The sequence below is a fragment of the Neopsephotus bourkii genome, unplaced genomic scaffold (assembly GCF_033783945.1).
Source record: "Neopsephotus bourkii isolate Nb327-2 ecotype Australia unplaced genomic scaffold, CSIRO-AGI_Nbou_v1 NB_908, whole genome shotgun sequence".
NCBI classification, from domain to species: domain Eukaryota; kingdom Metazoa; phylum Chordata; class Aves; order Psittaciformes; family Psittacidae; genus Neopsephotus; species Neopsephotus bourkii.
Window position 1 is genome coordinate 760,679 of NW_026901402.1, and position 16,634 is coordinate 777,312.

The 16,634-nt window shown below is 37.3% G+C and overlaps 1 protein-coding gene across 8 annotated transcripts in view; it reads left to right on the forward strand.

Moving 5' to 3' along the window:
* ERICH1 (glutamate rich 1) overlaps positions 1 to 16,634 on the forward strand; it is an 81,713-nt gene that overhangs the window by 24,641 nt on the left and 40,438 nt on the right. For all 8 annotated transcript variants that reach the window (XR_009726158.1, XR_009726161.1, XR_009726162.1 and 5 more), the window contains exon 3: positions 11,290 to 11,424. Coding sequence is in view for 1 of the 8 variants with exons in the window: in XM_061357620.1 (XP_061213604.1) it covers positions 11,290 to 11,424 (135 nt within the window). In the remaining 7 variants the exon portion in view is untranslated. The remainder of the gene's footprint in view (positions 1 to 11,289; positions 11,425 to 16,634) is intronic.

Below are 16,634 nucleotides of genomic sequence, written 5' to 3' on the forward strand. Positions count from 1 at the left end.
AACTGTTACTATTCCTAAGTTTTAGTGGGTTTGGTTGTTTTTATAAAGGAAGACATATATTGTATAAACAGATAAAATGCAAGTTTTTCCATATTCATTAAATAAATATCTATCAACTGTGGAATATCCCAGCATTGTAATCCTGTTTCAGGAAATCCTGTCAAAAAAAGTGCAGCTGTGTAATTTTCGTAGGTGGCTTTTTTGTTGTTTTGTTGTCCCTCTTAATTTTTCTATTAAAGTTATTAATGCTGATAGTACATGTGTTTAAGACATCATCACTGGGACACCTGGAGTGCATCCTTACTCACTTTAATCCTGTCTTTCTGCAGCCATATTATAGAAAACTTACACTTGTAACAGAGGTGCGTAGAAGACAGAACTTGTCTAAAAAATTTGCCTCGACAGCCCTGGCTTTCAGTTGGTCAAATTGATGAAGTGCATGTACTTGAGAAATTAAACTCTAGCAGTACCTAATGCAATAAACAGCTTCAGAATTGTTAAGCAATTCTGCTTCTTTTTAGTTAATTACTCTGAAAAGCTGTCTATTGTGAATAAGCTAAAGAGCAATGGGGGTTACAATTATTATACAACAAAATGTTGTCACACACTCCTGTATTATTCTCTCAAGGGTTTAAAAATTCTCTCATTACATGCTGTATTACAGTGGCATTCTACTGTGAAAATGGGACAGATAGATCCAGAAGCGAGATGAAGACATCAGCCTCTGGTGGTTGTGGCAGAAGTGGTGCCCAAGCAGATTTACAACCTGGTAGCTGCATGCTTGCAGGGAATGGAGAGATCTGGGGTTTGGGGGGCAGACACACAAACAAAGAAAAAACCCTGTCTCCGCTCAGACTGAATGGGCTGCATGTATAATATCTGTAACTTCTGTTGTGACAGAAGCAGCCTTGTAGTTCAGTCTCCAGCTCCCCTAGCAATGCTTTTTTGTTATTACTTTATATATATATATATCTTTTATTTTTTTTTACTTTTTTCCAGCTGGTTGGCAGATTCTTGCCTTTTCCAATGTTCTCATGTATATACGTTCGCTCATTCTGCTCTTCTGCACCTTCATTTCAAACAGCTTAGCTGTCATGGAGAAATCTGCTGGCCTCTATGATAACTGAAGGCAATTTAACAAGGAGTTCATCTAGTATGTAGCAGTTGCCTAACTGGAGTAGAAAATGCCAGCTTTAGCTGCAAGTGTAAACAAGTTCTAAACCTAAATGTAGCCAGCTGCAGGAAAACTAATTATCTGGAGAAAGGAAACAAAGATGGCTTGTGTATGGACTTAATAAAATGGTTGTATTTCAACTAGAGAAGGGCTGATAGACGTCCTGAGGTGGCTCAAACTGTAGCATAGTAATGATGTGCGATAATGTTCTCATTGTCCGCCTTGTCTCCCTGTTTGAAATTATTCTGATGTATTGATGACAAAACAGTCTGTGTGAGATGCCTCTCATGTTCCCTTTTACACTAGGGAGTTTATTACTTATGCTGCCATTGTCAAAATCGTAGTTGTTCTGAATCAAATTTCATGTTTTCTGCTCTTAACATGCTAATTTCCTATGTGTCTTTCCTACCAACTGTACCCTGTAACCACCATCTGAGAAGTGGAAATGCTTATCTGGACTTACTACTGAGCTATGTTCTGGGAAAATGATTTTTCGTATTTTTTTGTGCTCTGGGGGTTTGCATTATTTTTGTATGCAAACAGGATTGGGCTCTTGCTGATGAATCCCAATTATAGAATTAAAAAAGTGTGTGTGTGAGTTCAAAACCTTAAACTTTGTTTATTTCTATTCTGATGAGCACATCTGTTTGTTTTCTGGTCTATTTCCAGGTAAGTCCCAGTAATGACATAATCACTTAATCAGTGAGGGTAATTAACTAATTGCAACTTACACATGGTCTTTTAGATTCAGTGTTGTTGCTTTTATTTTAAAAATATATATATAGAGATTGACAGGGATGTATTTGACTTTTGAAAAGTGTGCTGAACAAATAAGATCTGCAGCACTAGAAGAAATAATTGAGCTGAGTACTAACTTAAGATAGCTTTATTCTCCTGTTTATACAGCCAGAATTCTTAGACACTTAATCACAGTGTTGCCTATAATCATACACCAGGACACATGAGACACTGGAGCTTTTCAATAATACTTAGATGGATGTTGATTTCATCATTACCTCATGTATTCAACTTTCACATAAAGTAGCTTGTTACCTTTTTGAATTGACTGTCTTGTAATCTTTAAATTGCCACCTGCCTACTGTCAGGTTCTGCTCTGCAGGTGTTCTGTTTCTTGGTTTCCTTGATCAGGGCTTTTTCCCTGCTTCAGTCTCACTTTGTATTTTGCTTTGTTTTCATTACTTTTTCCAAGGGAATGTAGGTGTTTTAATGGTTCGTAGGTAAAAATTCCTCCTCAGATGGTGAGAGCAAGAGGAAGAAGGATTTTCACTTCTTTTTTTAATCTGTCTTTTTTTCTGTCTGGTAAAGAATGTCTGCCACTTCTGATGGAATGAAACTGAGGCTGGGTTATTATGATGCTAACTCCTGTCTCCAATAAAATAGATCATAATACAGCCTTTCTAGGTGTCAAAAAAAAAATCCCTTGGAGTTAGTGTACAGGTGCCAAGGGAAGTAAATTTGGGTTCTCTTTGAGTTTTTTTCTGTGGTGTGTTGGTTGGTTTGGTTTTTAGGGTTTTGGGTTTTTTTGATTGTTTGGGGTTTTTTGGGTTTTTTTGGTTTTTTTTGTTTTTTGTTTTTTGTTTTGTTTTGGTTTTGGGGGGTTTGTTTGTTTGTTTTGGTTTTTTTTTTTTTTTTTGTTTGTTTGTTTGTGTTTTTTTTAAGGATTTCCCATCTCAGCTTTACGCTTTGTAAAATGGGTATATCTTTATTGACCTCAATTTCCTTCTGATGTTTTTGTTTTTCATCCAGCTGAAGAAGACAATGATGAGGAAGTACTGAGGATTTTTTTCAAGTTGTTTACTTCTTATGCTGTAGTCCTCTGAGCATCAAGCCCCCTCCACAAGTTAGACCATGTTAATTTAATTGATAACTTGCAGTTATTCCAATGGAAATATTAACAGAAACCAGAATGGTTTAAAACTGTGTTTTAAATAAACAAGAAAAAAAAAATGCTTGTAAGATATGAAAAGCAGAAGAAAACAGTTACCTGCTTGTTTGGGGTTTTTTGGTTTGTGGTTTGGCTTTTGTTGTTTTCCTTTATATAGGTATATTTAATGATGTATGGCATAGTTTAAAATAGGGAAAAACACAACTTTGTATTAGTTTTTAGGTCATCTTACACCTGTTTCAGGTCTTAAGAAAAAAATCGAATTCCTGCTGTTCATACACATGAGGCACTGATAAGGCCTGGTATGGAGTGGAAGAGAATGTTAGTTTTATACTGAAGATGCAATCTACACTGAAATAAATACATAGCCATCAAAAATGTAAGAAGTGCAAATGTGTTTATGGAAATAAGCTACTAACCTTTAGAGTGAAAGAAAGCTTAAGACAGTGTGGTAAAATGCTATTGTATGGGAAAGACCTGATTCTGTAGAGGAGGTAAATGAGACAGCTTTGAGAAATAAGGAATTGTCAAGATAACCTGTTACAGGTGTTTGAACCTGAGTACAGTAGATTTTAATAAAATGGAAAGTTAATTTGAATTGCAGAAAAGAATTTAAAACCAGAATAAATAAAATCCAATGTAGGCAGCTTTTCAAAAGTACAGAGGGCTTAACAAAAAGGTAACTAAGTTGGCAATATTTGTGGAAGTATTTGAGACATTTATTACAAGATGAGTGAATGGATCATCAGTCATTTGGATGCTGTCATTACTCCGCTTTCCATTCTCCCTCCTTTCTAATCATACTTATGTTTGAACAGGAAGGCTGAAATGTAGCTTGTCAAATACTAAGTAAACCCTTCTTTCAAGAAATACTGCGATGTGCGTAGTTGAAAAAGGGTTGGGAATCCATCCCACCAAACCCATGGGCAGCACTGAATGACTGTATCTAGTTTCACTGAAAATATAATTATATTAGTACATTGGAAAGGACGAACAGTAAGGCAGGCAGCTACTCCTTTCCTCTTGCATCCTCTTCAGTTTGCATGCTCTACGGGGGAGGGAGCTGGGCGTTGCTGCTGTAGGAGTTGATTCCAGACCCAAAGCCATAGGCAAACGTTAGCTCCCTAGGGATGTGCCTACTGAAACTTTGTACTCATCTGAGCTCCTGAGAAGCCTGGTGGTCACGAGGACTGGCTGCAGATGATCATACACTGGTGGGATGAAACAGAAATCATTTTGCTCATCCATGTGATATCTGGTGGAAGTCATCACAGGCCAAGGAACCAAAGGCTATGGGTAGAAAAAGAAATTTTCAGTCAAAATTGAGTGTTGCAGACCTAGCTTTATTTATCTAATCAAGTGTACTGAGTCACCAAGTCATAAAAAGGAATGTCTAGGAAAGACTCCCATAACTCCTGACTGCATTTACTTCATAGTCATTTCCATTATTTGAGAAGAGGGAGCAACCTCTTATCTGGAGGTTTCTCTTTTTATCTAGACTTTCTCTTTTTAGTGAAGTGAAGCAGTTCGAGTAATATGAAGTGTCAGAAGGGAGGCTGGAGTGAGCTGACTTGAGTGACAACATGCTACCGGACATAAATGGCACATGTATATTGTAAGAATTTGGAACAGTCTGCTGTAATATGGCTAGGCTTCTATTATTTTTTATTATTACTACTATTAAAATATTATAATAAGTCTGGGAACTCAGTGGAAACATGCTATTTCTTGAACATCAAAAGATAGCGGACTTTTCCTGTTTAAAAATAACTGAACAAAGTAGCAGACATTAAGGTCAATTAAAAAAAAAAAAAAAACAAACCCCCCCAAAAAAAACTCCAACGAGTACTGTTGCCTTCACTAGTATGTAGTGACCACAATGTGTCAAAGAAAGTATAGCAATAAAGTAAGTGAACATATTGTACTACTTCCCCATGGTGTTCTCCAACAGTTTGCTGCTTGAGGACTTTCAGAGCCAGAGAAAAACATGGATCTATTTAATTACCTGGGTTTTTTTTTCTTTCATTAATTTGTTGTTTGAATCTATGTAATTGTGCTCTTTAGGATGGAACTGTGTGCTTTGAAGTTTTACCTGGCGTACAGGTAAATTTACTGTTTAAAGTAGAATAGCAGACATCTTCAAAATTCTAAAGCTGAAGAAACTCTGCAGATGAAAATACCTTTTCAGTATTCTGTTACAGGTATTGGTGCCAATAAAATATGTGACAGTAGCAACTAATGTAACATGGGATTACTGAATGTCTTATGGACATTAACTTTATTTAGAAAGAGATGAAGAATCTTTGGAAGGAGTATATTTTCTTAAGCCAGAAGTGGCTTGAGTGACGTTCCTTATTCCAGTAAAGTTCAGGTAATGATGGGATGGATATTTGCAGATGAGAGAAAATTTTCTATTAGTTAAATTACTAATATTGTGCACTAGAGGTATTAAAGCAAGCTAAAGGAATTAGACTGTAAGAGTAAACTATATTAGCTCTCAGTAAAGGGAGTTCCATAATTTTGTGAGAGGGAAGTTCCTACCTGCAGTAGTGAATTTGTATGGAAATAATTCATCAGTTATCCTAATCACCCAGCAGAGCAGCACAACATTTCCAGTACTGTGTGATGGTTATCATGTGAGTAAAACAAATGACCATCAGTAAGTGACTGTCCATTCTTTGCTAGGTTGTTTATTATTACCGTATTTCTTTCTCTCTACCCAATGTTACATACCTAGTATTGAGGGAGAGAATCCTGCCAAAGGCTAAGGTCAAGCAACAGGAATTATGCAGCACACCAAGGAAAAGGATTGTACTTTCTGATTTCACAAAAGACTACTTGAGCTAAAAGGTTCTGCCTTTGTGGAAAGCACTGTATTGTGTGTGTTGATTTGAGACTGGAAAACAATCCTGTAAAAGTCAACCGGTGAGCAGAAGATGATTGCACATCGTATAACAGCTCGTGTTCCTCAAGTTACTCTGATGTACATACCATGAGAGACTTAACTATAGCTTGATGTTCAAGAACTTGGATATCATCAGACCAAAAATGTATATACACTGGGTAACGGATTGTGTTTGGGATTAACAGATTTGTTACAGCATTCATGGTGATGAAGGAAGATTAATGCCTTCACATTGATCAACTGGAAAAGTACCTATTTTTCAGTACCACAGGTCAAGAGGACCCTCAATGTGTGTATGTTCTGCTATTAGTCATTGATACCACCTTTGCTGCACTTAAATTTATGAAGGTTTTTTGGAGGAGACAAAACTCTTGCCTGTGATTTGCATGTGCATTGTCTTTAAAGATGCTGTCATGCAAGTCAATGAGGGAGAAAGTAATACTGGATATATATTGTGTAAAGAATAAAGAAGGGTTGCATGTGTGCACTGGGGATTGCCATGGTTTTCAGGTTGTAGTCTCACTAATAAAATGTAATAAAAATGAGGAATAGCTACAAGATGGTCACATTCTAGCTTACATGGTAAGTACAAATATACTTTAATACAAACTTCTTAAAGGAGATAACAGACCTTTTTAGAGCCTTACTTTTGTCCATGCTGTATCTTCTGTAACACCACATAGTAAGTGCCTACTAAGAATAATGACTTTTGTAGTCAAGGTGTGACACTGAACTAGTCAAACCTTGGATCTAGTATTAAACCCTCTCTTCTTTCACTTTTTTGTAAAGACCTCTTTTGCAGAGGAAACTCTTCCATGTGGAGAAGTGATAGCTAGGTGTTCCCAGGGGATAATTTTGTGGGAAAGATCGCAGTTGTGGTCAGGCTAGGCTGACTTGACAGTCATTTGAGAGAGGTGGCAAGATGTTCTAGCGGAGTTCTGGACTTGAGTAATATATTTGCTCCAGGAGCTCTGCCCTGTGGGAGCACAGCAGTGGGTTACCAGGGATTTGAGTTGCAGAGAGCTTGTCTTTCCCATGAAGCAATTCATGGGAAAGACAAGATCAATGTATACCATTGCAAAGCTCTAATGAGTGCGTATACTGGGGCTGCCCCGTGCCAGACACAGCCAGTTCCAGCTGGATCCAACCCACCCACCGTAGGGCACATCTGAGTCCAACCCTGCAGCAGAGGTGATGGTGCCTCTGGGAAAACGTGTGAGAAAGGAGAGAACACTCCAAGAGAGAATGGAACAAGAAGGGCAGACAAGTAACAGCAGGAACAGAGGCAAAGGAGGTTCTCTGTGATTGATCAAATGTTCCTGAAGGACTGTAGTCCACAGAGAACCCCCACTGGCACCGGGGAATAATAGAAAGGAAGAGTCAGCAAAGAGAAGCTGTTACATGCATACTGTAAACAGCTTCCAAGGCCACCTTGCGCTGCTTCACTGCAGGGACTGAGTGTAACCTGAGGTGATAGTTAGCTGGAAGAAGTTTGAAGTAAACGTGAACTGGAGAGGAAAGGTGTTTTTCTGAAGTGTTTTAATGTTTGCGTTTTTAATTTTTGCTTCTGTTTCCCAATGGCTGAGTCAGTAAATAAATATTTTGAGTAACTGGCAGTAAATTAAATCGTTTTTCCCAAGTTGAGTCTGTTTTGCCTACAGCAGTAGTTGGTAAGAGATCTCCCTGTCTTTGACATGTGAGCTTTCTCATTCCTGTTCTTCCCATGCTTTCTGTACCTCACGCTCATCCTGTGTAGGGGGAGTTTGGCTGCTAGCCAGGGTCAACCCACCTTAGAAACTTGGAAGCAATTCAGTCTCTGCCTAGGGTTTAATCAGGCTTACGAGCAAGCACAGGACCAAGATTATGCAAACACATCTGGCCAGCTCTGCATTTGAGGTGTGCCTAAGCATGCTTTGTGTTCTGGAGATCTGAAAACCATGCTAGTGTAATCTACCACTACTGTCCTGGGTTCAGCAGTAGCTGTCATTTTTCTCCTTAGTAGCTGGTGCAGTGCTGTGATTTTGACTTTCAGCCTGGGAACAGTGCTTATCACACCAATGTTTTTAGTTGTTGCTCAGTAATGTTTACTCTGACCAAGGACTTTCTGAGTCTCATGCTCTGCCAGGGAGGAGGGGAAGCCGGGAGGAATCAGACCCAGGACACCTGACCCAAACTAGCCAAAGAGGTATTCCATACCTCAGCACGTCATGCCTGCTATATAAACTGGGGGCAGTTACTCGGAATGGATAGATCACTGCCGGGGTTGGGCATCAGTCAGCGGGTGGTGAGTGGTTGTATTCTCTTCCCTTGTTATTTCCCTTATCTATCATTATTATTATTGGTGGCAGTAGCAGTGATCTATGTTATACCTTATTTACTGGACTGTTCTTATCTCAACCCGTGGGATCTCTTTCGATTCTCCTCCCCATCCCTCTGGGAGACGGGGGAGTGACACAGAGGCTGCGTGGTTCTGGATTACCAGCTGAGCTTAAACCACAACAGCCACCATTGAGCTGCAGATAGGGGAAGGTTTAAGGATGCTGAAAACTAGGCTTAAAATAAAATGTCCTGCATCTGCCTGAGATAATGACAGACTGGGCAGTTGGCAGTCTTACGTGGCTGGAAGCTTTACCCTCAGCTCCTTCTTAAAAGGCCCAATACTTGATTGCAGTAGGATAGCAAGGGATAACATCGGTACACCATTTACTGACATACTCACAGGTGCAACCTTGGTAACAGTATAGTTTAGATGCATTTCTTTACTCGGTGCACAAGGTTGATTTACATGCAAAGGAGCTCTTAGTGTGGGGAATATTGTGGAGAAGAACATGTATAGGAGACAATTCAAAATTTTTATTCTGTATTCTTAGTTTGCCTTTAAGAGTAATGCTTGTTGGTTTTCTAGTTTTTAAATGACCTTTAGATGCTTTTTTTTCTTCCATAAAATAAAACTTCAAAAATGGGATTCGTGACTTTTTAACTATTGGAAATGAGAGTATTCTTGAATATCTCCAGTATCTGATTACTTTCGTTAGTCAAAGAAAAACTTTTTATGTCACATTTTTGTAAGCTTAGCCATTTGCTTTGCAGCAATGTTTATGATTTTATACCCAAGCAGTCTCAGCCCAAGGAGACTATGGCTTCAGGCCAGAAAAGTCTTTATTTAGTAGTTTGGGAGATTTGATACACTGAGATTATACAGTTGTGTGTATATATTTTTATGATATAATAGCAGTTTGGTTTTACGTACTTACACAAGATTAACAAAGACGCTTGATTTATGGTTTGCAGACTACTTGAAGATGCATATGGGGTGAATAAATATGGCTTTTGGGGACTCCTGTTTAAACTTGAAATTGCTTTTATTCATCGTTCATTTACATAGTAAAAGTTGTTACTGTTCTTTGTAAGATTAGGCATTACAGATATTTCCCCAAATTCTGTTGTGTATAACTGTTTTGTCCTGGGAAGCTGTTATCCCAATATATCTACTTCTTTTAAGATTAAAGGGTTTGAGTTAGGCGGGACTACTGCAAATTGAGTTTAAAGATCTCATAGCAATCTTTGCTTTACAAAAAACTAAATTCAAAATGGGGAAAAAACGGAAAAATGAAAATTGTTCAGAAGGAAGTAATTCAAGAAGTATTTTTACATCCTTGTAATTTAAAACTGTTGCCAATTATCACTTCATCATTAATGAACGGAGTGGGGGGGGAATCAATGCAAGTACTGCCAGTTCAGTGACTTGGCATCATCTTCATAGAAAGGATCTGTTGAAGAATTATGCCACATTAATTTTTAGTGGATCTTTTTCCAAATCATGTAATTGCTCTTCATCTTTCTGTATTATTTATTTCTTTTCCTTTCTTATCCTTTAAAATAAGCATCATCAATATCAGTTTGAAATTTTCTGGCTTGTTCAAGAAAAAGCAGTAACTTCCTAATGTATTCTCAAAACAAAATAATTACATCCTGATGATGAAAACAGCTGTGATGTAGCTTTTTAAAAGTACCTTGAATGTTCTGAAATGTACTTCATCATAGATATCTAAAATGATCAGTCACACTGAACTCTTTGAAGTGTGCTCTCTGAGAAATGTCAGTGTATAGTTAAATTATGTATTTGCATGCAATGTGTATAGTTAAATTACACCTCAGAAGCAGATGCCTAACAAGAAATTTCAATCAGACACAACTTCATTTTAAAGGTTTAGTTATTAATTTGATCATAGTAGCTTGGTAATAGATTCAGATCACCCGGGGTCTTCAAGCAAGCTTGTGGTGTAAGGAAGTTAATTTGTGTTCACCTGCCAAAGATACTATCTTAACAGTTCTGGCTATGTGTTTTAAAGGAGCAGGTGGCCCCTGTGAAGGGAAGGCTAGTTCTGTGTCTGTGTTGGCTTATGGAGCAAAACCATCCAACAACAAAAAAACCCACCACACTGAACTGTCTGAAATTGCTATGCAGCATCTGGAGGCACCCTTACATCCTGGCCTTCTGGAAAGCTTTTTGTTTCCCTGTGGTTGAGATATACTGCTGAGGGGGAAAAAAAAAATACAATATGCTGTTTGGACTGGTTTTATGTAACTGGAGCAGAGGTGCATCTGTTATTCCAACAGAGTTAGTTCTTGTCTAGTGAGCAAATGAAAAGTTGAATGCATTTTTAAATGCCTTTTAGAGGTGAAAGAAGTCCCACAAAAACGGTCTACTGCCATCATCACAACTGATTTCCTATACAGTGGAGTAGTTAGAAAGCTGGTGTTTGACACACTTCCACCTCCCTCACACACATACAGACACAGAAAGAAACAGAGAAAGGATGAAGAGATGCTTGGGCAGCCAAGGGGAAACAAGTATAGGCTATGTTTAAAAGGTCTGCAAATGGACAACCCACAGTTCTGATTCTTTTTCTTCTATGGCTATATAATCAGCTTGAATCTCCCCACCTATCTTTTATAAAACAATTTGTAAAGAAGAAGTGTTTGCTCATGCTGGATGAGGACACTGTAAATGGAAGTTTCTTCTAAAGTTGGAGTAGAAAAGTTGTCTGACACAAGCAGAAAAAAATGTTTCTGATGGGAAGAGCTAATCTATGTAGTATTTAAATGTAGCTGGTATGGATTTTGGTGCAGTTTTGTTTGTCATAGGATAATTTCAGTGTTCTAAACCTGACTTTCTCTCACTTTCTTTTTATCTGTAAGGATTTTTGAGACCACATATTATCATTGCTGTAGTTGGGAAAACGTTTGAGAAAATCTATACTGAAATCAATAGCCAGGCACTTTGTGTTTTCTGTTTTGTAGGTAGTGACAATACAGTTGTGCCTCCAAAGAGAATGTACACAGTGAATCTTCCTCCGGAGGGTTACGTTGCAGATACTCCAGATGCCGCTAGAATTTCAGCCTCTGCAACCTCAGGGAGTAGTTCTGACTCAACAGGTAAGTGTGTATGGTTGGTACTATGATGAATTTTTTTCAAGTGAAACTTTTTAACGACTCTTATCGAGTAGACCCAAATTGCAACAATTATTTAAACTGTTGCTGCCAGTGGGTGTCACTCTTTTGCAACATAAGCAAAATGAGGATGTACATCCCTGTGGGTTGGTTTCCATTGTTAGAGTTTGAAGACCAGATACCTCACTTGGTTATAGCCATACAGTGTCACTCAGCTTACTGAAGCTACATAAAGTTTAACTGAGGACAAAGTCTTCAGCTCCTCCCGCTGAAGTGCCCCATGTATATTATGCCTGCTTACAGCCATATTACTTTTAAGAGTGAATGTTAGATAAAGTTGTTATAATTAGTCTTACTGTGATGTTCTGAGGAATTGGGCAAAGTCTTAACCTTCCAAATTTACCTCTCCAATTAGAGCAGACATTTGCCTGATTGGAGTTGATGACAGGAGGTTCCAGTCCTTTAGCATTGACAAGCTAGCTTTCTGATGAGAAACTGTGGCCAGGTAGCTTCAGAACCAGTGTTTAGTGTTGTCAAAAGATGTAAGAGAAGCAGTGCAGGATCTATAAAAAAGTGGGCTCTAAGTTGGCATCAGTTAGAAACATGCTTTCTGAATGATGTTGCCAGAATTAAATGGATTCTGTCTGTCTTAGAAGGAAGTCCTAAGCTTAGATAAGACAAGTTAATTTTGTTTTTTCAATTGAGATGATGCTGTGGATGTATGTTTGTCCAGAATCATTGTCATTTGCTGCTAGGGGCAGTCTACAGCCAATGAAATACCCAGGTGAGCTTGCTGAAGTAAAACACTTGATACGTAGTGTTTATTGAACTACTACATCTACTTCAGCTTGGAGACTGCCTAACTATAAGGAAAATCAGAAGTACAACCTGCAGATACAGAAAGGCAAATGCTCCTTGCATTTGAAAGCAGTACCCACAAGGGTGAATTACTGGCTTGGAAATTGGGTCTGCACTATATTCCGATCTCCATTCTGAACCTGAGTACAAGCAGAACTATCAAAGTAGCCTAAGAGACTGAAACAAAGCACAGCATGACTGGTGGCACATCAAGAATGTTCTTTCTTGGGGTGGAATGGTTTAAAGATGGTTTTTAGGTTGGGTGAGAAGTAACTTTGTCAGAACAACATAATCGTGGGTCTTGATACTGTTGGGATTATGGATAGGAAACTGTTCTAAAGCACAGCTTCCAGGTTGTATTTTTCACACTAGATAGGATTTTTATTCAGAATCCAGAGTCTGTTTCAATACTGGCCTTAAATCTTTTGAATTACATAGTTCTCTTTGGATAGTTCATTGGGTTTCTGTTTCCCAGTGCAGAAATCAGTTCCAGCTGCTTATTCTGATAATGAAGCACCCTTTCTCTCCATGCCATATAATCTCTGTTTATTCTTTGATTTGATCTTTCAGATATTAGAGGGGTACTGTCCTTCTTCTGTATTATGCTAACAAAACTAAATGAAGTCTCATAATGCTTTGTAGTTAAATAGACCTGTAACATTCACTTTTGTACAGGGGGGACTTTAGTGACTTCTAAATAAAGCATTAGAACACAAACCTCTGAACACTGCTGCAGAGGTATATCCTTATTAAGGTATCAGCCCAGAAGTTCTGTGAGAAATTTACACAGCTGCTGTTGAAAATCTATGAATAAATCCATATGTGGTGCATATTAGATGTTGATATATTGCATAGCAGAAAAGTAGAATAGAATTCAGGATTGTGTTATATTGTCCCTTTTTAAGGTCATATAAATATTTGGGTTTACAATGGATAGATTATTGAACAGTGACGAGACTTGCTCATTTTGTAGATTTAATATTTTCCTCTAGAATTTCAAAACGAACTTACTCAATTATGATAGCAGTAAGTACTGTTCTGGTGTTGCTTGGTGACAGTATTGACCATTGGATGTTGATCTCTGTTAGCTGATCCTAGTCTCAGTGTTCAGGAAGAATAGGTTTTGGACTTCAGCCACTTTAACAGTTAACAAATGCATCTAAAATTTTGGGAGAATTGTATTTGGAATGGTTTATAGCTTAACTTTCCAATTTATCACTGAATCCAGAAAAATTAAGTTCTAAGTGATCTCTGGAGGTTTTTAATTTGTTTTCTTTACAAGGTAGGTTTGACTGTAAATGTCATTTTTGCCAGGTATTTTGCCTCATTTGATCTTAAAAACCCCCGCATATGGAGGTTTTTCTTAAATGCCCTTTTCCATTTGCTCTAGTGTTTCACTACCCTTTAATGCTAGATCTTTCTTGCTGCAGCTTAAGGCCATTATTATTTATTGTGCCTAAATATGGATTAAGGAATTAAAGATCTGTGCTAATCCTGCAAGGCTGAGGGACATGGTTAACTTTACTTGTGTTTATATCTCAAATACATAAAATCTATTGCAGGACAAAGGCTGTGATTTCAGGCAGTGCTCATAAAATACTAAAGGAACAGTTCAGGCAACCACACCGTGGATTACTTAGTTTGTACATCACCTAGATTTAGTTGCATATCCCGTAGATCTTTTTTTGAAAGGATAAAAGAAAGCCCCAATGGGAGCTTTTGACAGTGAAGAAGAAAGAGGGAGTCTCCATGTATGAACATTCTATGTATTGTTTCATTTAGAAGTGCCACAGGTGTTCCCAAAGAAGCAGTTCCATAAGGCAGAAATGCAGATCTGGTGCTGCATTGTTTTACTCCTGCTGCCGTCTACATGACATATTTTGAAGGTTAAGAGGCTATCTTCTGCTGTGTTTCGTAAAAATGGAGCATGTTTTATATATGGGTAACAAAAGGCTGCCTTGTTAGTCTTTTCTAGTCTTTGGGCCTAGAAATAAGGCAAATAAATTCTGCAGAAATTCAGACAAAAACGTAGTTCAGAAAATTGTTATCAGACCTGTCCAATAAAAATAATCTGATCATATTTTGGGATTAATATTTTTCAGTGTAACTTTTTTATGTATCAGTGGGATTTGTTAAACCTTTTCAATAAATCAGGAAAAGAAAATCCATGTCTATCTAAATTAGTATGACAAGTTTATCGAGAAGAATAGATATGCCATTGCTGATAGTTCATTTTGTTAAATTAACCTGGAAAAGAATTAAATATTCTGTCACTAGACTATGAATTTAAACATCAGCTGGTTTTGAGTTATTTAGAAGTTGATTACAATTATAACTTTAAATAATTTCTTGTCAGCTCTAAAATATGTCCGGGCTTTTCCATTATTATTTTTCTTTAAAGTAATTGATACATTATGGTTGATACTGTCAGGATGCAATTAATTTTGCCCAGACCATCTTCTGAACAAGAGAGTCAAAAAAAAAGGCAAAGCTGGTCTCTGTGAACATTTCAGTTCAATGTGTCTTTCTCCATCTGTCTCTGCATGGTTTTTTTAGCACTTCAAATAATTTTTCAAGTACTTTTAAATACTTTTTTTTCTGTTGCATGAATAAATTGTGACCAGTTATGGTGTTAACATTACGCAGCCCCTTTGCAACACATGGGTAAATGACTAATGGCATTGGGGCTTCAAGTCTTGTGAAGGGTCTTGGCTTCCTTGTGTAATTCTCTTATAAATTGCTCAAAGGTGATGGGAATAAAGCTGCTTTTTGAGGTTTGTTTTCTTCACATAAGCAGGTGATTGATGATCCTGTGGTAATAAGAAGAAGAATCTAAGACTGCCTTGTCTGTCAAGAAAATAATAAAAATTAAATTTATCCAACATTCTTAAAATAATAAATTAGACTTAGGTGTCTAATTATTTAAAGCTCCCTTGCCTGTTTTGGAGGAATTGAGTCATTAAGATGGTGTGATCATGTCAGCCTTCTGTCGACTGAATGGGGTAACAGAAGTTAAATAGTCAAGGGAGGAAATAATGCAGTTAATCTCTCTTGTTTTTCACATGATTTTCATATTGACTTTGGTACCTGTTTATGCATTGCTAATTTCCTTTTAGCAATAGACTTTATACTTTTGACAAGGGCATTACAAATGTATAATGTTCAAGCTACACAGAAGTTACCATCTGTCAAATTCTGGTCATAAACTCAATATCCCCATAGCCTAAAGCTCTTAAATCAGAGATCAAAATGAATTTATTTTTATTATCTATTTATTGAGAAATATTTCTTCAGAAGTTACTTAGAGACACACCATGCTTAAAAAAGCACTCTATATGAAAGGAGAATCCAAGAAACATTACATGTTCCTTAACTTACTTGGAAGCTGTAGCTTAGTTTTGTTTTGTTTTGGAGTTTCAGTTTAAGAAAATGAACTTAGATTGTGGAGTTCTTGTTTCTTATTTTAATATAAGCAAACTATATGAAATACTGTATCATGTATTAAAATATGAAAGATAAAATTGTAACTGTATTCCTTCTAAAAGATAAACTGGTTTGCTTTTTTTTTTCCCCAGCAATGTTTCTTCTTGGATGCTTTAAACTATGATCATAGAATATAACATATAAAATTGTTTTATTTGTGCACAAAACAGTGTGCTGAATTGTAATTTTTCTCTCAAGTGCTTTAATATTAAATTCATTTTTTTATGTAGTCACAAAGTAGTATTTGGTGGGTTTAGATACATGACAGAGAAAATTCCTGACCCAAAGACTGTGGAAAATAAAAAGACTGTGTGCACACAGGAGTTTAGGAATATGCAGTGGTTGAGAGAACCTGGAAGAATAAAGAGAATTCAAAAAAAAGTGTTCTTAGGCTATTTTTTTAATTTTTAATTTCATAACCCAGTCTTCTTGTACTTGTGGAGTTTAATTTCTTCCTTCATATGTTTGAACTTTAGTACAGTATTCATCTGATAATATCCTGTTCTTGCTATCTTGATAACCCACCCAGTTTTGGTTAAACTCTTTATCTAGACAAGGAGCAAAACCTAACTGTGCTTTCTCCTACCTGCTAATGGCCATGTTAGGAGGCAGAGTTTTAGCTACAAGTAAGACTCCAGCCTGGATGCTCCATTCCCATGCTGGGAAGATGTCAAGTTAGAGAAATAAAAGCAAGCAACCCATTTATTTCCTACCTTTTGGCAGCTGGCAAGCCTGAAATACTGTGAAAGGTGGTGCTTCTGTGGGACAGTTCCTCGCCTAGTTAAATTTGCTTGTTGGCTTGAGGCAGTGCAGTTGTACATGATAGATGCATACGAGTCAGTTGTCACTGTAGC